The 23,225-nt window shown below is 35.0% G+C and overlaps 1 protein-coding gene across 1 annotated transcript; it reads left to right on the top strand.

Moving 5' to 3' along the window:
- Window positions 1-273: 273 nt before the first annotated feature.
- On the top strand, window positions 274-20,333 carry LOC140149062 (interferon-related developmental regulator 2-like). The gene is made up of 11 exons (XM_072171217.1): window positions 274-463; window positions 7,763-7,867; window positions 8,308-8,407; window positions 9,086-9,210; window positions 9,677-9,834; window positions 10,886-10,936; window positions 12,188-12,366; window positions 14,778-14,886; window positions 16,072-16,206; window positions 17,239-17,460; window positions 18,411-20,333. Exons 1-10 carry the CDS (start codon window positions 436-438, stop codon window positions 17,308-17,310), a joined length of 1,062 nt encoding a protein of 353 aa, XP_072027318.1. The 5' UTR covers window positions 274-435; the 3' UTR covers window positions 17,311-17,460; window positions 18,411-20,333.
- Window positions 20,334-23,225: the final 2,892 nt, after the last annotated feature.

Here is a 23,225-nt window from a genome sequence, read left to right as displayed (position 1 = left end):
CCGGGAAATTTATAATAGGGGGCCTAATATTAGTAATAGTGAAAAACCTTTACTACATTGTGAAAAACGTTTCTTTTCCTGATGTCGGGGACTCGTGGGAGTGTTTTGCCATATGTGGCCAGAACCAGATTCTCAGATTATGTACTGACGTCATTCCACAATGTGCCGGCATTTCGCAATAATTTATCTTACCGTATACCCTAAAATGCACAGGTTTCCCATGAAGTTCTCTACTACCACCCGTGAAATAGAGGGCGTTGAGACATCCCTGAATAGGGTTAATGCAAAAAATGCATCGGCTAAGCAAAACACAACTTTTCCAATCACTCCCTTTCTTAGGCTATTTTCTACGATATTACGGACTAAATATACGAAACTTTCCTAGATCTTGAGAGTAACAGATTTCGAGAAGCGTCTCGATTGTTTAAATTTACGATGCCACGCCGAAAACCGAAGAAAAAAGGTAGGATGATGAGCATTTTCCGTATGTTTCACTTGCCGCGCGCTTTTCGCACGTAAGCTATTCATTCTGAAAATGTAAACAAAATGTCACACCATATGTTTTTCATGTTTTATGATTTTCTGTAAAGTTTTTTGACTAATTTTGTGTGTAAAGGTAATACTTATATTCTATAGGTAATGTTGTGTTTACGTGTTTAATATGTTGTAGCGTATTTTAGCGTCAAACCTCATCGAAATATACATGTCAAATAATTTATTATTGTTCGACCCGATATGCTGTCCACACACACATGCACAATGATCCGCATATGGATGGGTCGCATCGCATGGTCGGAATGCATTACTCGAATATCATATGGTTTCGTGTCAATAAAGTTAAAATAAAAGTAGATCTAAATGTGATATTTTCTCTACTATTGTTCATATGTTATTTAATTTTTCACGAAATTTGGTATCCAAAACAACTACTAAACTCAGAACTAGTGTTTTTATATCAAATTATAATGAGTGATTTTGTTTTGAATGAAGTGAAGATTGAACAACTTGTCATTCATTGCACTGACATGACAGATTAAGAGTTGCAAACAGTTGTGCAATATATCATCATTAAGGACAGGCATGAAAAGTTCAAATTGATTTTGTTAACTCAAATCCAGCATCTTGCAAGGTATCGTCTCGTAAAACAACTAGGCTAGCCTACATGGCCTAGACACCATCACCATCATTTTACTTTAAAAGTAAAATGATATTAATGAAATTCAAATTACCCAGGCTTGTCAATACATTACAACAATACAATGCATGCTTGTTCATGTTGTTGTTTAAAACCAAAAAAAATATCGCCTATGTTAGTTTCCCGTAACATGTTTTCGGCAACGTAAATGTAAGGCAACTTTTTCATTACCGTATTCATTATTTTTTCTTTTTTTCCACTTTCATTTTTTCATTATTTTAAATAAAAAAAAGTGGGCATTTATACAATCTGCAGTACCGCTGAGACTAGTATACCTAATACTAGTCTCAGGGTACCGGTACTTCTGGCTATTTCCTATTGTTGGCGAAAGACCATGTCAAAACAGGTATTATTAATGCTACTTATTTTAAGATCATCTTTACGGTACGGTACAGATATTCCATTATTTTCCAGTTCCTCTACTCTTATCTTACAACTAAAAACAATGTTGATTATGATCAGCAGGGCATGTCAGACATTTTGAGAGTATCAATTTTGATTAGGCGCGTGAAAGTCGATTCCGAGTTTATCGTCCCCCGCCCGCATCACTTTTTGGAAACCAAAAATACCCGCATCAAATATTCAAAAATGCCAAAATAATTAATTATTTTCAAAGTATCAGTGTTTTCACCAGTTTTAGCAATTGGAAACATATATTTTTGTTTGTAAAACATATAAATTCATAACTTTTCTAGTCCCTACCCTTCGTCGCATTTATTTCCATTTTGCTTTTTAATCAACATGCATTTTAGGTCAATAATGAAATCTGATGAAATAATGAAAAATGAAAAAGTCACCTCACCAACCTGGAAAAAAAAAGTGACGATAAACTCGGAATTGACTTTCATGGGCCTTATTTCCATCTCAATATTAAGATAAAAATTTTGACTTTAAAAAATGAAAGTTTGCCCAAATTGGAAAGGTGATGCGGGTGGGTTACTGGAAACTAAGAATTGACTTTCATTTTGATATCATTAATAGAGTATGAATACAAATTCAATTTTCATATATTAAAAACAGAAAACCACATGCAAATTTTTAATTTTTAATTTTTTTTTAGGTCAACCAAGAGTGATCCTAGCATTTAGGTCTAGGTCCAGGGACACTACAAAACTGGAAAAAAAATAACTTTTTTTTTTTCCCAAAAATTCCTGGCTTAGTTTATTTTATTCCCATTCTTTTAATTCTTAATATACATAAATAAGCTTTATTTACATACGGTACTGTATTATTATTGCTACAATCATTACTGGTTGGTATAAAAAAATTGGGAAAATTACAGGGATTGAGTTTTAAGGCGTGCGAGTGCGATTCGCACGCCGCACGCCTGAAAATACGCCGAGGGTGCGATTTTTAGCACACCTAAAAAAAAAAAAAAAAAAAAATTTTTTTTTTTTTTTTTTTTTTTTAAGTTTTTTATTTTTATTTAGAATGTCCCTGGAACTTAAAAATGTCCTGGAAATATTTTTAATTTTTTTTTAAAACTTGAAAAAAAAATTACAAAAAGATTTAAAAAAATTATAAATTCATGTTCAAAATAGGCAAATTTATAATTGATGTTCACATTACAACCTATTTATGAAGTAAAGAAGCATAGGCCTACAAAACAAATGCATTTTAAAATCATTCATAGATTATTATGTGAACATAATTTACAAATTTGCCTATTTTAAACAAGAATTTATAATTTTTTAAATCTTTTTGTAATTTTTTTTTTTTAATTAAAAAAAAATTCCAGGGACATTCTTAAGTTCCAGGGACATTCTAGGGACATTCTAAATCCAAAAAAAAAACTAATTAAAAAAAAAAAAATTACAAATGACACTAGCAATAAGTCCAAAGTCCAGGGACATCTATGCAGTATACACCGTTCATTACCCCAGAGCTTTTACCATGGCCATTTAAAAAAGTACATGTATGTTGTCACAATTGCTAAGTTTTAGCTGAAAATGAAATCATAGTCATACACCAGTTTTGAAAAAAGCACACCTTGGTTTATTTAGGTGTGCGATTTCAGCACACCTAAAAGCACACCTCGGGTTATCCAGGCGTGCGATTTACAGCACACCTGTCACATTGCAAAACTCAATGCCTGGAAAAAAAGGGCAAGGACCATCGATAATAACAGAGATAAAACAAATTGGGATATGACTGCTCAATATAAAAGTAAAAATGTAGGCCTATGGGAGACGCCATTACCCTGCCATCGCGTAGGCCTGGAACACTACCGTGATTTCCACTGGCTATATCGCGTCCGTGCTCCGCGTTGAGTCATGAAAATTACCCATAATGAAAATTACCCATAAAATCGCAGCATGCTGCATCTACGGTTAGATTTTTTCAAGCCTGTTACTATGCATTTTTTTAAAATGTTGAACGGCATTTTTAATTTAATACTTTTCATTATATTTTTAGCGCATCCATGAACTTAATGGGGTACTACACCCCTGCCCAATTTTGTGCCTATTTTTGCATTTTTCTAAAAAATTATAGCGCATTGGTGACAAGTAAGATATGTATATTATAGGGGCAATGACTACAACTACAGCTACTGCACTGAAATTTTATTTCAGCACAGACAACAGTTGTGGAGTTACAGTCAAATATGAGGGAAAACCAATATTTGATAAATAAATCAATAACTACTTGCCTTGAGTTTCTGAATTTTCAGTGCAGTAGTTGTAGTCCTTGCCCCTATAATATACATATATCTTACTTGTCACCCATGCGCTTATAATTTGAGAAAAATACAAAAATAAACACAAAATAACCATTAGGTGTAGTACCCCCTAATTATCAAATTGGTACATTAAGGGGTACTACACCCTGCCCAAATTTGTGCCTATTTGTGCATTTTTCTTAAAAATTATAGCGCATTGGGGACAAGTAAGATATGTATATTATAGGGGCAAGGACTACAACTACTGCACTGTAAATTTTATTTCAGCACAGAAAACAGTTGTGGGGTTACATTAAAAAATGAGGAAAACCAATATTTGATCAATAAATCAATAACTACTTGCTTTGAGTTGCTGAATTTTCAGTACAGTAGTTGTAGTCCTTGCCCTATAATATACATCTGAGTCATTCCATGCCAACTCAACATGAAAGTTAACCCATACTCATGAATTTTTTTCTTATTTTGTGTACTGGTAGATATTATTGAGAAATGAAAAACCTGAAAATTTGAGGTCGTAACTCCCTTTCGTTTCCGCGCTACAGCAATTTGAAATTTAGGGGGGCCACGCGAAAATAACGCGTCACAAGGTCTACTTTGATTTTCAAGGTGGCGTAATTTCAAAAGTATATATCCCACACCCCTGAAAATTTGTATTCTAGGCTAACTTTTTGTGTAGAATCCAAATATGCAACTTAGAAGTTCATAGGATATACCATATTAAAGATATGATGGTCTAAACATAGCCAAAAATCAAAGCTGGACGCACTTCAGGGGGGTCGTATCACTAAAACCCAAAATATTTTTAGGGTCCAAATTTTGTCATCTTTAGCCTGCACCCCCTACTACTCAAACACAAAAGAAGGAGCTAATTCCAACTTGTTCAGCTGAGTTACAGGCCTTCAAAAATGAACAAAATAAATTTTGGACCTAAATTGACCCCCCTGGAAATCCACATCAGACACCTCGAACCAACTTCTCTTGGAGATATGTTTGAGCTACATGCCATATAACTAAAGCCTTGAAAGAGGCATTTTGGTTTCTCAATTCCTTCACTATGAATCACTAGTATCATTCTCATCATTGACTTCTACAGTTAAGTAAATGGGGTCAACACACTTTTCACAATAGAGAGCAATGGTAATAAGGATGCTGTTGATTCAAAGTGAAGAAATCAAGAAACCAGATTGAAACTTCTCTGGCTACATTGTATGGCATATATCTCAAACATATATCAAACAGAAGTTGGTTCGAGGTGTCTGATGTGGACTTTCAGGGGGGTCTATGTAGGGCCAAAATGAATTTTGTTCATTTTTGAAGACCTGTAACTCAGTTGAACAAGTTGGAATTGGCTCTTTCTTTTGTGTGTGAGTAGTAGGGGGTGCATACTAAAGATGACAAAATTTGGGACTAAAAATATTTTGGTTTTGGTGATACGACCCCTGAAGTGGGCCCAGCTTTGATTTTCGGCTATATTTAGACCATCATCACCGGCGTGTCCTGGGGTAGTGCCTCATAAATTCGAAGTTTGGTAGCTGTGGCAAGTGAATCAGTAAGCTTAAAATGATTCCTTGATCCCTCAGTCCAGTGGACAATGTTATACGGTACAGTGTATACATTTTGTAAACTTGCTGTCATCAATTCAGGCAGACAAAATGGATGGATGTATGTAGTTTCTAAATAGCCTCAGGTTTTATATTTGTTGTATACAAAACTTTATTCCTTTCTTAACTCTCTCTGCTTACTAATAATTTTTTTGATAAGTGTCACCGAAAAGCGAAAAGAGCCGGGGCCAGGGGTTTTAATTTAGTTGAATACAGCTACGTACCGTACTAATTACATCATTATAGGCTTACAGTATTACAATTTTAGATTGCCTGAATTCATTTAATATTGACAGTATTATTTTATACATTTTATTAATGGGAAACAACCTGAATTGATACAGCTGTTACTTCCTTCCTGTATCAGCAGAGAGATAGACAGGCTACTGTGGACAGGGAATTAGGCACAGTTCCTACATGACACTGCATATGTAGCTTTTCAGTTGTCTATAGTTAGTTTTTGTATGCTGTCATTGTGAACCCAATATCATGCCTATGTACATTTTGAATTCAATATTTTGGAAGAGTTAAGGTTACACGAAGAAACATATAAAAAACGTATAAAAGACGTATAAAGTTGTTCTCTAAAACCGCGTTTTCTCAGCAATCAAATATCGCAGTGAGTCAAATGTTGGTGCATGAATGTATCTTAACATTATTTTTGTGTGTTTATACACATTTTTAGAATCCGTTTGAAAATCCTTCGTTTAAATCATTTTTACGCACCATGTTCACAAGATCAAAAACACGTTCCATGCAGTTTTTTCAAATATTCGCTCCGTATAAAACTACGCCGAGTGATTGTTTTCTCCTTTTGTTGTTGTACTACAAATCGACCAAAGAAATAATGTTGCCATGGGGAAGAACCAAAAACAGTACCGATTAAATTTTATTAGCCCGTTTTTGGGAACAATTTTCGAGAATCTTGTACCACAAAACACTGTTATGTTACATTATCGATATCTGGATTGTGGAATATTAATTTTGATTTCTAACTGCCTACATTATTTCTCAAAAGTATGTCGATTCCTTTACCATTTGAATTTCACTCAAAATTTAAGCTACTTTTGCAAAAATCGAGGTTTTTCGCCATCGATACCACCGACATTTACAGCGGTGATGAGATTGTTTATCATAAGAGCCATGGTATGCACTATTCCATAATAGTCAGTTTGAGATCAATCGATTTTACAGATCACTCAGTAGCTCAATCGGTTAGCGCGCTGGACTCACGTTCGACTATAAAATACTATAGTTTTGAGCTGGAAAACTTTGGTACGTGTTCGAGTCCCTATGTGGTCCATTCCATCTATTTTATTTTATTTTTCTCTCACTTTTTTCTTTTTTCTTGTTCGTTTCTTTCTTTCTGACTGCAGCGATTGATTGTTTTTTTTTTTTTTTTTTTTCATTATATAATTCAGGAATTTTTAGGCTATACTAGCCTAATATGTGCGGCCTATGAATATATTTTTACAAATTAGAATTATTAGATTAACAAAATATTGGTTGTTGGTTTTGTTACTGTTGTTGTAGTTATTGTTGTAGGCCTATATTTTGCATAATCAGGGTATAAATAGGCATACTAGGCCTATAGCCTATAGAAGCATTGATTTATTTCACGACAGATATCATCCAGGATAATTTTAAAATTGAAAATTTAGAAAATCCAAAGGAAAATTGCCGAAAGCGGCTGCCCACAATCAGCCCCCTCCCCCTCAGCCCATATGGTCCTATCATGGTCGCCCCTTCCTTATCCCTGCAACATATAGGATGACTCACGAGCAGCGGTTTGTCCGTGGCCCTAGTTCAGATTGATACACTATACACTATTGTATGGCGTGAGTTCATTCTTTTCTGCATGGCTGTTTCCATTATTAACTTACGCCCCTCTGGAATCAAGCCTTGAAAATCAATTGTATTTAACCTTAAAAGGGCATTTTGTGATCCACAGCCTCATCCCCCCACTTTTCTAAAAAAAAAGTTGAGATTTTTGTACCACTGGATACCTCTGGCTACATGCTTATGTACCAAAAATTTCTTGCAGATTAATTTGTTTAGCAAAAATATCGCCAAATTTGAATTTCGTTCTGGTATACCAGAACAGTCAGCTATGGGGAAAAGTGAGTAATCAAATTTATGTTGCCATTAAAACACATTTGTTGGCTTCCATTTTTAGAACATGAAACTTTTGTTCAAGATGTAAAATGCACCTGTTATACATTGTATGTATGTTTGTTAGTCCGTAATAATCATCATAACTTTCTCGATTCTGTTTTTGTTTTGTAGGTCCCGCTAAGGGAGCCGAGAGAGATCATGCAAGTGAAGGTGACACAGAGGAAACTGCCAGCATCACAAGCAGTCATATGTCAGAGCCAGATAGCATTGAAGAAGGTAAAGAGTGCAACTTTAAAACTTTTTGTCATATATTTCATGTTGGTCAGTTGGTAAAGTATAGGCCATGTGGGCAAAAACTGGGTGTGTCATACAATGTATACAAACTTAGTTCAGTAAACCACTACACAGCTGGCTGCATAAGCCCTTGGTCATTAGTAAATTTGTCTAAATGGTTAGACTACCAAAGTGAAATGTTGGCCATATATAAAAAAGTTTCTTACAGACATCAGTAGTTCAAGTCTCCCTTGCTCAAACATGTTAACATAAACATTTAGTAACCTTTTATCACCTTGACTACATCATGACACAATATGTACAGCATGATATCCTTCACATGTTTGGGGTATAGGGCAAAAAGTTACGGGGTTAAGATAAACTACAATCTTAAAGGGTATGTCAAGTTGTCAACTATGATTGGGTGATCTCTTGTATTACAGCAACACTAAATGGTCAAGATGCAACTGTTGATGAGACTGATGCACAGGAGTTACTGGAGGAAAAGATGAGAGATAATCTGGATGGCACCACACAGAAAAGGTAACAAGATTTGTCATATATGTGTGAAAAAATTTCGGGGACATTTGTGATGAGTATGATGTTGATCAAAATTAAACTTCAGATTTCAATTCCATTACATGAGCCATTCTCGGCAATTTAAAACAAATTTCAATTCCATTACATAGCCATTCTCAGAAATTTAAAAATCCAATCATAATTAAACTTGTAAAAATGGTTTCAGAGATATGATCATTTTAGTGTTGCTCAGAACAATCAATTACGAAGGAACTTGAATACTGTTATTGGCTATATATCTCAAAATCAATGATCCCAACATCCAAGTTCCAACTCATTTTGCTTGATCACATTACATTTGGTTACATTCCAACATTTCCAAGAATATATCAATTTGACCATAATAGATTTTTGTGAAATCCCAGGCCTAGAAAAAGAAAACATTTCTTGGAATGACAAGCCAAATTTCCCAGAAAGTATCAATATTCCTAATTGTGTATTTTAAATTATATTTCCTAATGTGATGAAATAAAATTTCCTTCCAAATGCCAACATTTTTGTGGAAGGAATTTCCTGGATTCAATGTTTTCCCAGGCACCATCAAAGAACATATTGGCTTCATGCTTTTTCAACAAGATGAGGTGATTTGAATACTTTCTAAACAAAACTCACCACAGTAGTGTCTTCTGTGTTTGCCAACAGTGTCCAGGGTCGTCGTACTTGCCTTGAGAATCTACGTACAGCATTCACACGCAAGTATCTGCTGGACTTTGTGTCTGATAGGAAAATGACCATCTCAGATTGTGTGGAAAGATGCTTGAAAAAGGGTAAGTCATAGTTATTTATAATTAGCAAAATTGTGTGAAAAATAAAAATTGTATGAATTAAAGGATTGTGTAATGTGTATGACCTAACATTTTGTGTTTTAGTATGAAATTAGTACATATTATCGTACATTATGTAAAGTTAAATGCTGACCTACAATCTTAGAAAAGTGTTTCCACACCAAAACCCATTTATTTGTTCACCTACATTGAATGATGGATGTAGGATAAAGATGCGGTTTCTGATCACAAAATGAATGGTTTGCACCGGAGCATGGGAAAAGTTGAACAAATGACATCAGTATGGCAGCAATTTCTATTGCCAGGATTGCATACCTTAGACTTCTTTTGCAGTTTGATCAAAGATAAAATGAGCAAGATAAGCAGTGCATGTAGGAGTCAAAATTGTATCTTGTACTTGCCATGTAGTTCTGTTAGAAAGTTGACTAATTTACTTCTGATGTTTTAGGTAAGGGAGAGGAGCAGTCATTAGCAGCAAACTTGGGGGTGCTACTCTTGATACAATTGGGTGCTGGAGATGAGAGTGAAGAGGCATTCAAGACCTTACAGCCGCTGCTTAAAGTCACCTTACTGGACAAAACTGCTGCAGTCAAAGCACGGGCATCAGTAAGTGCAGTATTTAACCATGGAGCTGATTTAATTGTAACTTCTTATTTCCCAAGACATGGTTCAAGAACCTGTCACTGAAGTTTGGGATATTGGTTTTAACCCCAATTGCAAATTGGAAATATGGAAATGTACCTGAAAGACGATTAGTGTAGAGTTTTGATTCTTCAGAGGTTTAGTGTAGGAGAGTCTGCTGTCACTATCCCAAAAGGTATAAAAAGGTGAAATTGAACAATAATTAACATCTTCAAGCATGATTGTTACAAGTTTGTGATGTAGCATGCATATCGACATTGCCATTAAAATACAGAGTAAATAAGCATGCATTAAACAGCTGCTAAAGAATCAAAAGTTTGCAGAGAAAGGTGAAATCTAGTGATAGGCACGGTGGAGTGAGTCCAGGCTTAGATAAGGTGGTGGCTACTGTTATTTCAATGGCTGCAGTAAATAATTCTACATACATGAATTCAAATGAAAATGACAAATTGCAATACTCATTTGAAAATGCAAATTTGTAGAAGAATGGCAAGTACGTTTTGAAATGCCATTGAAATATATATTTTGAGCTGAATTTATTCTGTTTATGTTGAAAATAAATTCGGTCAATTCACAATATGATGCGCCTCGTCGGTAGCTGGGGAAGGCCAAAATATGCAGTGCTTCATGGGAAAATGTTGACATCCAAAGCCCGCGTAATACGAATTCAACACAGGAACATGGCATTGTCAATATAATGATGTTGTACGTGAATATGTACACTAAACAGCAGTTTACAATAAGTGTAGTAGATCCATTTTCGATCTATTGATCACAGGGAATCCTTTGTGGAGCTTTTTTCAGCGTAATTAATATCACACTTGTGTAAAAATCCAATGGTGGCTAGGAAGTCGATGTTGACCCTGGATGTCAAAAATTGGACTAGCAACTAGCAAGAGCTACCATTGGCGGCGCATTGTATTGTGAATTGTGAGAATTAAACTATACTAATAATTTCAACATAATTGAGAAATTTAATAAAATAAACTAATTTGTTTTTGTTTGCTCTTTACAGTGTGCATTTGCTCTAGGTGTAGGCTGCTTCTTGGCTGCTGAGGAATTTGAGGTAAGCATGTTAAGGTGACTCTTATGAACGAATTTGTTGGCTGGTGGTTCCTGTTCGCCAATGTGCTGTCATTATGACTAGGATCATTAGGCTTTAGCTGGGTGGGTCATTGCATTGGACTGACCAGGATGTTCACTACATATAGAACAGCTTTCAGGACTGTTCTGAAATTGTGGCGGTGCCAGTCTGCATAATTTGTAACTTGAGCATAATGTACATGTGCATGCAAGATAAGTCATTCAGTTATGATTGCTAGTCAGCCAACAGGTGCTAGCCTCTGAAACTTGGGAACCTGGAAGGGGCAAGGGTCGCGCTAGGCTGCGTTTTTGCGTCCCGGACCCACCAAAACCCGAATCTCACGCATGAATATTGCAAAAGCAGTGAGTTATTGCGTCCCGTCGTCGCAACAAAAATTCCACATGTTGTTTTCTATATCCAGGTTTCATAAAACTAGGCTGAAAAGTTTCCTCAACTTGCATTATGCACATCATTTTTGAAACAACTGAACCCCTGAAATACCAAATTATGGCCTAATTTACTTCAATAATTAATATTATGCACAGTAATACTGCTTTATGAGTGAAAATTTTGACAGCAAAACAGCTGTGATATCGCGAAAATATGGCGAGATCTCTGGCAGCCATTGTATGTTTACTGGTAACTACAGAAAATAGAGGCAGTATAAAAAGTATTATTGGGCAGCCAGTGGCGAGGCGGTAAATATTAGGTAATTATACTAATTTGATTGAAATAAAAAAAAAAAAAAAAAAAAAAAAAGAAAAAAAAAAAAAAAAAAAAAAGAAAGAAAAAAAAAAAAAAAAAAAAAAAGAAAGAAAAAAAAAGAAAAAAAAAAAAAAAAAAAAAAAAAAAGAAAAAAAAGAAAAGAAAGAAAAAAGAATGAAAGAAAAAACAAAAAAATACAATAATATTTAATAAACCACTACAACCAACACAAAAAAATAGTATGGTATTACACAAATAGATTGAATTGGCTAGACAGTTATGAATAGTTGGGACCCCCGAGCTTTTGGACCTAGCGCTACCCTTGGGAAGGGGGTCCACAGACTCCTCACTACATGTGAGGCGTGTGGGTAACCTGAACCCCAAGCACAGACCTTCTGCCAACCCTGCTAGCTAATCAGTGCTAACAACATGGAACACAGTATGTATTCGGGAAATGTCATTATCCAAGGAATAGAATTTAGTTCCTGAAAGACCTAATTTTTGTTCTTCATTCTTCATTTATCACAGGTTGTAGTAGATACCATGATCACCTTAGAACAGATCTTTAGTGAGTCTTATCACAAGGGAGATGGCACCTCACCATCACACACAGCCAATGTTACCATGTTACATTGTGCAGCGCTGTCAAGTTGGACACTATTACTATCCATAACACCGCCCTCTAGAGTCATTCAAATGGTAGAAAGGTGAGTGTGTGTGTCTGTGTATTTTTGTTTTTGTATTGTTTGTTTGTTGTTCTTGTTGCTGCATTTGTTTTTTTACTTCTTCCAGCAATTATAATGTTTTGCTGTAAACCTTTAACGAGCCTGTACTATTGATGGTACTAGTAATGAGACGTGATGTTGCAAAGCTGGAGCTAACAATGTGTACAGAGCAAAGTTCATTCATGAATTTCTATTCGGCTACAGCAGATCGCCTCAGCAGCCAATCAGAGAGACAAGAGTGTTTCAACACAGTAAATACATGTGATGTACGCTTATATGCTCGTCAAAAGTTAACTGTAAAAGATGATAGTGGTATCAAAGGGAAACTACCTTCATGCAATTTAATATACAAATACTGGTGTACGTGAATTTGTAAATGGACTCGCAACATACTAATATCACAAAATTCAAAGAGGAACATGTGCACAGTTTTTTTGGTTCAGTGGTAACAAAGAAATAGTTTGTTATGTAAAGCAGGGTTCCCGTTAAGGTTTTAAAAATGTGCGTCCGTAATGACGCAAGTTTGCTGACGAGGTTGCAAAAACTTGCGTCCAGACAGATTTTTTTGCGTCCCTCTGAACTTCACGATTATGAGGATACACACGTACCCCGGGTCTACACCTCATCAAATGTTGATTGTTAAAAAAAAATAAAAGTGCATTTTCGCCGAGATATTCCATCTCCATTCGCTATGGTAATTTTTCTCATTTCTGTGTCAGTTTTGGTCCGAAACGTGGTCAAAAACAGGTGCAAAAACATGAGCAAAGTCTGTCAATCTTGAACAAATTTTCGTTCAGTATTTTACTTCCGCATTTCTTTTTTTTTTAAATTAACGTGTAGTTGATGTTACAAAGCTAAAACTAGCGCGCTGCCACAAATAATACGAAAAAGGGTTATCATTAAGATTTTGTCTTTAAATTTGCTTTTATTCATCGTAACAATAATACTAATAAACGAAACCTAGATTATTTATGAGAAAATAAACTTAAAATATTAAAAATTTAATATTGTCAGGTTGTGATAATTAAATAAACATTAACCGCACGTTAGCTGCGCGTGCAAGCTGGCTTGTAAACAATCAATCGGGACTTCCCCAGGCCATCAACTTGAACAGCGGTCGATTCGGAAAACATGCAAAAGTGCACGATTTCCTGACGTTGCATTTACAAATATTGCAGAATTTACCTCAATTCTTAGCAGGTGGGTCAAAATTTTGGGGCTTTTATTATCTTAAAAATATAAAAGAATAAAAATTTCTTATTTTTATCATCAATTAATGATAAAATTTGAAGTTTTGTCTCGTCCACATGCATGTGACATGGGCTTAAAATACTTGATTAGCCATGTGAACTTGCGTCCAAATTTGTAAAATACGCGTCTGGACGCAATGACGCACACTAACGGGAAGCCTGATGTAAAGCATGTCACAATGCAATTGATTCCAAGTTTAACACAACAAGGTTCTTCATACACACTCATTCTGATGAGCTGTTTATGCTTGTTTGATGTTGTTACTGTTCCCAACAACTCTCTAATTTTTTGTGATAGTCTTAACATTCATGTTGAGGTATATAAATTGATTTTGCTGTCGTAATGACTTGCCCTCAGCTGTAACATTATGTTGGTAAATATATTCAATGAACTGCCTGTTGCTAAGTAATGCATCAAACCTACATGTAACAAGTGCTTTGTAACAGTTAATTCGTCCAACTTATTTAACATATTGTCAAGCATTTTCTGAGCGCTCTCAGCCTACGATTCCCTCCCCATAATGCATGACGATGATGTAGGAGAGCTGACATGTCTCGTTGCATGTAGTACAAGTTAATTTGAATTCAGTGCAAATGATATGTTACAATTAGTATGATGCAATATCTAAAGGTGTTTAAAAGAGACTGTTAACTCCAAATGTTTTTCCATTTCTTAATTTGGGTTGAATGAAATAATTTACACAACCAAAGTAATTTAGGCATACCGGTATTTAAATAAAATGTATAATACCTGAATATTCATGAGAGATGAATTGACATAAAGCAACTCAATTAAGAATGCCTGCATGTGAAATGACATATGGTCAAACTTGGAATAGAGTGCAATTAATATCATTGATATGTAGGAAACAGATTGTGCTACCTGATCCTTTTTGAATTTTGATGTTATGATAAAATTAGAGCATCGGGTAATTTTTATTGGGACACTGTATGATTGAATTGGGAGCAAGGTTACAGAGAAGTTGTGACACTTACAAACTTTGATTTTATATCAATTGGTACAGTGTACTTACAGATGTAAATTTGTGAAGACTTATTTACCAAGTACTTGAGACTTGTACACTCTGTGTTTAGACTTGTGCATAAGACTGTTAACTTGCTGTATTTATGTTCCTTTACCAGTCATCTACCAAGACTACCAGACCTATTAGAAAGTGAAGATGTAAATCTTAGAATAGTTGCTGGTGAAGCCATTGCCATGTTCTATGAGCTAGCTAGAGAGGATGATGAGGTAAGTAGGATCAATATCATCGCCAGATAATATGGGAGCATCATGTCTACATTGAAGGGGGGATTTAAAGCATTAAATAATAACATTTGCTGAGAAGGATGCCCTCAATATTTTTCAAAATTCTGATTTTAACATACCCTGCAAAAATAATGGCTGTTTAGGTGCTGTATTTGTGACAAAATTGTGAGATTTATAATAAAATGTTGATGAAACACTGTACATACATAGGATATATGTGACCGTACAGCACGAATGAGCCGTAAATGTCCTCAATTGTATTCTGAGTTACAGTGTAAAATGGGCATGAAGGTCATATTCATAGGTATTTTAATTTGGTGCTACGTGTATCTCATTGAATGAGGTACACGTAGCACCAAATGAAATACCTATGAATCATGACCTTCATGTCCATTTTTACTGTAACTCAATTCATTACAACTCATATACGGTCACATATAGGATGGCATACCACATCAATGAGATCAACCTAAGTCACAATCGACGCTGTGTCACCAATTTGGTGACATAAGGTGCTGGAATTAAACAGCCATTTTATTTGTTTGGCTTTTGGTCAGCTCAAAATTAAAAGGAGATATATATCCGACAGTGGCACCTACTATTTTGTGGAAAGAAATACAAATCCATTTCCTATAGAAATGTTACATATTGCTTTTAGGTCATTTTGGAGACATTGTTTCAATTTTAAAAACTTGCAGAAGGGAAGAATGAATACCCTTCATAATGAATACCCCACCCCCCAGAAAATGGCACAAATGTGATATCACGTGATATCAAAATGTAAACATCCCTACTTTTATGTAGGTCTACATGTGTATCTTGAAGTAAGGTGGAGTTACAAAAGACACATTTGTATGACAAAATGGCAAGAATGTTTTAAAAATTTCATGGAGTGAAATTAGGAATTAAATTATAACATTTGTCAGATTTCCTACTAATTAAGTGTACTGTGAACTGTCCAGCATATTATTTTGCACAAGGTGCTATGCACATGCTTAGATGCAGTGGTTAATGTTTAAAAAGAACCTCCCAAAAGATATTAGAAGCGCATTTATCCATGCTATGCTTTTATTCTTATGTCTTATTCTCATCATCATGCTATATCTGTATATAGGGGTGAGAAAATATAACATTGGTTTAACTCACAATTGTTAATCTACCTTTCAGGAGTTTGAAGGTGATGACATGGATAATCTTGTGTTGAAATTACGAGACCTAGCTACAGACAGTAACAAATACAGAGCCAAGAAAGATAGAAGACATCAACGCTCTAGCTTTAGAGATATCATTAGAACTATAGAGGTAAGAGAAATAATGCTGAATAGGTCTGGGATTAAAGCAAGTAGTGGACCCAAAGAAAGGCCTGGACCAACAACCAATGGGACCAATATTTGCTAGTAGTACACCTAGGTTTCATTATCATTGAGGTATAGGACTTTTTATTTTTTCGGAGAAGAGCAGGTAAGGTAACTACTTGATTATATTTCTACATGTTCATACTACATACTCTGAAAATTTTAGAAAATTCGCACAAGTCCGTTTTTTTAAAAATCACATTTTTGTTCCTAAAATGGGGGTTATAGCACCCTCAACGGGCACTCTCTCCATAGGGCTACATGTAAAGACCAGTTCTAGACAAATGGCCCTAAAATAAAACGGACTCGTGCGAATTTCCTCAAATTTTGCATATGATGTAGATTTAGCATCTGGAATGTAATGCAAGTGATGCCGTTGCTGCTCTTCTAAATTCATTTTTAAAATGTCCGCCCCAGACCAAGGTAGTATTACTTTGGCCAGCAAAACATTTCCTATGAGAGTCAGGGTTAGAAGTTTGTTGCACAATGTGAGAATAAATCTGGATGCTAACAATGGTATTTTGCATAAATGTGACCGTACACCACGAATGAGCCGTAAATGTCCTCAGTTGTATTCTGAGTTACAGTGTAAAATCGGCATGAAGGTCATATTCATAGGTATTTCAATTTGGTGCTATGTGTATCTCATTAAATGTAGCACCAAATTGAGGTACCTATGAATACGACCTTCATGCCCATTTTACACTGTAACTCAGAATACAATTGAGGACATTTTCATTCTGTCGTACTGATCACAAATTGTGAAGTCATGATTCCTGCAAATTATCCACTTTGTTGACTTCAAAAATTCACCAGAATTCAGCCAATTTTTTTTCAATTTTTTTATATTAATTGATTGATTGATTTAATGATTTCCGCTGCCTAATCTGGAGACCAGCTTTACCTAATGCAAATATTCTAGAATGTACAGAAACTAATCTGTGGGCCATTCAAAATTCTACTTGTTAACATTTTACAGGAGAATGATGCTCCATATGAAATAATCAAATTTGGTACAGAAGAGCTGGAACTAGACAGTTGGGTGCGATGACGGCGACAGTATGGTGTTCTTCGAGAGGTTCTTGGCTCTGGGACCAACATCCATCTAACAGAGAACCCTCTTCTAAGAGATGTGTTTGGATTAGGTGCTCCCATCCTTATAGGACCTGGTGGAGTGAAGAAAATTAGTAGATTTGAAAGAGTAAGTTGTCTCTCGCTCTCATTCATGAAGTACATTATGCAGCCACTGTCTTACGTACAAGTTGTTGAAAGGACTTGGGACTTTTTTGTGAAAGGCAGTTTCTAGTGCTGGTGCTCTTGTCCAACATGATGTCATGTAACACTTGCACACCAAGTGATTGCACAATACAATCAATGTGTCGTGATTTATTCGTGTCAGAGGACAAATTTGTACAATTTACTAGGTTGATTACTGCATATTACTTATTGAGAGTGAAATTGTACAAAATAATGCACACATATTGAGATGTTGATTCATTTCATGTATGAGCACCACAGGCAGTCCCCAGTCAGAACTATTGCCCCCCAGTAAAAACCCAAAATTACGAAAATTTCCACTTTTTGCGGCAATTTTGCGCAAAATTTGTTGATTTTGATCCCCTGAAATTCACTTGCCCCTCAATGCCCCCCCCCCCACGAAAAACATTCCTGGCACCACCACTGACCACAGGGGGAATGCATTAGACATATCAACATCTCTGTACAAGTGCATTATTTTGTACAATATTTCGAGCAATAAGTAATACTGTATTCAGTTTTTAACATATTTCATAATTGAGAAAGAAAAAACATAATTTCTGCTATTCTTATAACAAAATTTTCACTGAAATGATGGAAAATATGAGCAAATGTGTCTTCAGCCCTATATTTATTGTCCGTTTTACAGGCATCAACATTTTCAGGTTTTTTTTTTTAAATTTTTATTTTTGTTATCAACAAGTATATATTTTTAATTTTAGGCCATTTTTGTGTGCTTTGCTCAATTTTACACACTATTATCCATGAAGTTCATTCTCATGCCTGCATATAGTTGCTTTAAAAATGGCATATTTTTGGTTCTGTGTTTTTTGTGAGACCCTGGCCAATACAAACATGCAAAATTAATGTTTTTATTTCTTTTTTCTTTTGCAGCACCAATGTAACTCGGCCGCCTTCAAAGCCAGAACAAAAGTGCGCAGCAAACAGAGAGACAAGCAGTGGCTGTGTACTAGATAGATAGTAAATGTAATTTACATAATAATGTTATATAGATAGTATATTGTTTTAATTATTGTTGTACATACCTATGTATTGTATATTGAGGGGACCAGAGGCTTACCAACCAGTCTCAACCAAATAGAGTGCTGATACACAGGTGCCATGCATAAATTCAGTCTTGTTATTTATGTTTATTATCAAAGCTGTATACCTCAATCTGCCAAAATAGGTGCTGTTGTCTGCAAGACATACCTCCATGAATATAGCAACAACTGTGGACAATCACACCCTGTGCTAGTCAGTTAGGTGTAGCTGACCTTGATATTATCGAGATATTAAAGTAGTATTAATGTTTTGTTGGCCATTTCATTGCAAAACTAAAGGAACATTAATCTCTGAGAAATGATACATGGTAACAAAATGGCATTGTACTTTGTAGTCATTCATACTCTCTAATAAACAGGTTAGAATTATTAACTGTTTGCTTCATTTTTTGGCGAGGGTGATCGAGAATCTAAAGGAGTTGAATACAAGTTATCCATTTTTGTTAGCAATTAGTTGTTTAAAACATGGCTATGTGCATAATTCATCATCTTTGAAAATTGCAATTTTGCAACTTTAATGCTTAAATGGCCCAAAATTATAACACTACTGCAACAATTCAATTTATCTTTCCACATGACCAATGTTCATTGTCTACAGGCCTATACAGTAGTGCCCACCCCAATAATCCCACTGGAGGGCAAGCAAACATTTTTTTGGGGGGGGGGGGCTTAATCTGAATCCTACCAGCTGTGTATATGCCAAGATGCATCATGCTGAATATATTCATATACTGCCAATTGGGCACTCAAGTTTGCAAGAACATGCCAAAAGTGTCTCACTTTGAAAGTCATTTATTTGTCCAAACTACTCCAAAGCCAAAATTGTATCTGGCCATTTTGGTCACATAGTGGGATCAGCTAACATTGCTAAGTGCAACCAGTGTAAGGTGCAAACATTGTGGTCAATACGAATGTAATGGTTTTTTTTGTATGTATGGTGAATGAAAGACCCTTTCTTTTTTACCAATGCACTATTACATTGCAGTTAGCAAATATTGATTTAGGTCTTGGGAACCATGGACACACTCAAATAAGCACATATTGCAGATTGGTATGTCTCATCCTTCTTTTTCACTCCAAGAAGCTATCACAAAAATAATGGGCAAATATTGTTGTAGAATTCTATGTAAGGAAGCAAATTAAAAACCAAGTGATCCAAATTGGCAAAGCATAAAGAAGTGATTGTGTGGAGGTTTCCACTTTTACAGTAATCTTCAAAGTAGTGATGGGGGAAAGGATGATATCATGTTATACAAGCTACCAAAGGTATCAGCTCATCTGCAAGATTAGTCACAATTTCCTGCAAATGATTGTATACTTTTGGTGTTTAGTGTAGGTTGTGTTATGGAAGCTGTGTTTGGCAAATTGACTGTGTGAAACGACATAACACATTTCATAATAAAAAATGTTACTATGATTGTACTTTAGGGACCTGTATTCACTAACCAAAGCCTTGTCCAGGTGTGAATGACCATGGTTAACAGGGTAACAATTCAGCAAATCCCAATTGAACTTGAATCAAAAATATTTGGTCTAGTTTGCTGCTATATCAGGAACAGTTACCTTTATGCTGTTATCATACAGCTAGATGCATTACCTGGACCAGAACATTTGTAGAAATAATATTTGTTGGGCTTTCTTTTATTGGGATACCTTGTAGATAACCACATTATTATACCCATCCAAACCTAAAGTTGATTCCCTAGTACTAAGAGTTGTAATTTATTGAATTATACTAGTTATGGGAGATAAATGATATTGAAATTCCCAGTGAGGTCTTAGTAAGCGATTCCTATTTTATGTCCTGCCATGTAGGGAATATGGATTACTTTGTCTGTTTGGTTGCTGATGATTTATCTGAAATAATTAACTAATTGCCCCATGGGTAGTAAATAGCATTTGTAAGCAAATTAATACCTTCACTGAAATCGGCTTATAGTATAAAACTTGCCATTACCCGTCAAGGAAGCAAATTAAACTGGAGTTTATGCAATGAACAGTTTAAGAAGTGGTCCATAGTACCACATTTAAGTTATCATTTATTTGATCAAAACCAAGTGCAGATCACATCAGAAGGAAGAAATAAGTATTGCACACTTGAATTTGAATTGAATTTAAAATTGCCAGCTGGGAAAAGGAAGTAAAGTGAAAAAAATATATTGCTAATTTTCTTATCAGTAATGTTTCTTTATGATAAATATTTACATACAGATAATATTTACTGTAAATGAATGACCTTGGTGCATACGAGATGATGGCATTAGCCGGGGGCATTAGCAGTTGAGTGTATACGCATGCGACCTTAAGATTGCAAAGTGCAAATACTGCTTCATTAATAACACCATGTAGTGTAACTTAATATTTGATAGTTGATAATCTGGCAGCCTCTTTCAGGTACGAGTTTAAGAATGATCACAAAGGGAGTGTTCTTGTAGCATATCTAGTTGCTATGATTGGCATGGACTTTGCCCAGTCTTAAAACAAGGTAATAGTGAACACCATCCAGCAAGTGTAATGTGATGATGCAACTTAGTGGTACAATGTATTGATAACAGATTGTTTTCCCTAAAGACTTAACAAAATAATGGAGTTCAATTGGCCTGTTTAAAATTTGATTGAGATCTGGTCCTGTTTCATTATACACTCAATTGAAAAATACGAAATATGAATGGAGTAATGAAAATAATATGAGCAGCTGTTGTAATGTTTTGACAACTTGAATCAAAGTGATTTGTACCCATCAGTTCCTAATAAACTTGGATCAGCTTGAAGTGACCAGGATCATCAAAATGCAGAGAATCTAGTGTTGCATTTAGACATTGCATTCTTGTCCATAATCACTGATGTGTACCAATTATTTTGATTCACCTTGAATAGAATGCTTAAAACATAACATGTGTATAGGTGGTAATCATGGGATTTTCTCTCACAGTTTTGTCTCCCCTCTTGTAAAATTGATTTTAATTTTGATCAAAATTACTTTATAAGGGAGAATTGATGTGTATAAAATCCATTTTTGAAACTTCCTTGTTAAAAAAGGATCACATGGTAATAATTGTAAAGGAAGTTGGTTCATCCTGTGTGGTAGCTAACACAAAATGTGTTACTTGTGTATGAGATTTCCCCAGGGAAATATAAATACCAGTTTTATTAAGCAAGATGTATAGAATCCTACATTGATTGGTAGTCTCACACTTAATTATTTTTGTTCTAGCGGACACACAGGATACACCAAACAATGAATTATATTTTGTGTGGAAATGCTGTGAATGTTGAATCATGAAAAAAGTGACCAAGTTGCAATATTGTTGTGACTGGTGAAGAAATGATATTTATTTCTGTATAGCAAAAAGTTAAACATGGGATGTTTTTCCCATCTTTACCAATGCGCATGTAGAGGTTGTTTTGGATAAGCATCGGAACAACCTGCAAAATTGTTCAGATGAGAAAATTATAATAGCTTGCTATTCAGTGTTGGATTGGCAATTTGGCCATTTTACTTTATAATTCAATAGACTTAAAAATGCAATACCTTTGTGGTATTTTGTCACCATTAATTACACATAGAAGATTTCTGTTTGTCCCACAAAACATACAGAAGAAACTGTCGTCTTAGGATGTTTTAAAATTCAATTTCCCACATGATTTTAACACGTATGTATAAATTTCTTTTATTTCAAATTACTGCTAAAAGGTTCTGAAATAGAATCAAGACATTTCCCATTCATTGGAATTTCACTTCAATACCTTGCTTACCTAAAATGTGGAAACGTAAGCTTTGACAAATGGTCTAGGTTTGCTGTTGCAGTAATTGGCAACCAAATACCATAATTAGCTGAAAGATTTTGTCACATGGATTCATACCGTGTCGGGTAAGTGAAATTTCATAATAAGCTCATGTAAAAATATTTTTAAAAAGACATTAAGAAGGATACTATTTTCATACCTGTAGATACCACAGTTGTGATATCAATTGATTTCATTCAAGCATTTTGATTATAGTAAAGAAACAAGTAAAATCCAGTGAGCTTTTTGTGATTGCAAAATGCACCTTGCTCAGAAAAAGTAAAGGTCGTACAGGGGTCAAATTTCAACTTTGCAACTGGAGACATATGGACAGCTACAGTATATGTATGAAAATCTAATCCTCCAATCATAAGCAAGTAGTGTACACTACTCAAAATTTTAAAGGATCAGAATTTGACACTTTAATTTACAATTTTTTTGCTTTGTCTGTTCAAAGTGTTTCTCAGTGATGGACTCGGTAGTACAATTTTACAGTTGCCTGAACATTGCTGAATGAAATGATTTACAGTGTTAATTTTGTTTTTGAAAGATGTTGGTAAATAAGACTGATCCTTTTTCTTTTGAGTAGTGTCATTCAAATACCTTGGAAAATATACTTTGTGTATTGATGACATGCCGAGTTTTTAATAGTGCAAATAAACCAGAAAGAAGTACAGTACAGTATTGTGTTGTTTTGAAATGTTTGCTTAAGTGTGAAAATGGTTTGATCAGATGAGGTGTGATGTAGCCATCAAAATCAGTATCTCCCTAATTTTTCTATACACATAGATATGACATGCATCTTTTAAACTGCATGAAGTAATAGAACACCTTCATCAATGCTAACATCGCAATAGAT

Source organism: Amphiura filiformis, chromosome 3 (genome assembly GCF_039555335.1).
Source record: "Amphiura filiformis chromosome 3, Afil_fr2py, whole genome shotgun sequence".
NCBI lineage: Eukaryota > Metazoa > Echinodermata > Ophiuroidea > Amphilepidida > Amphiuridae > Amphiura > Amphiura filiformis.
Note: the sequence above shows the minus strand (reverse complement) of the source record. Positions and strands in the feature narration are given on the sequence as shown.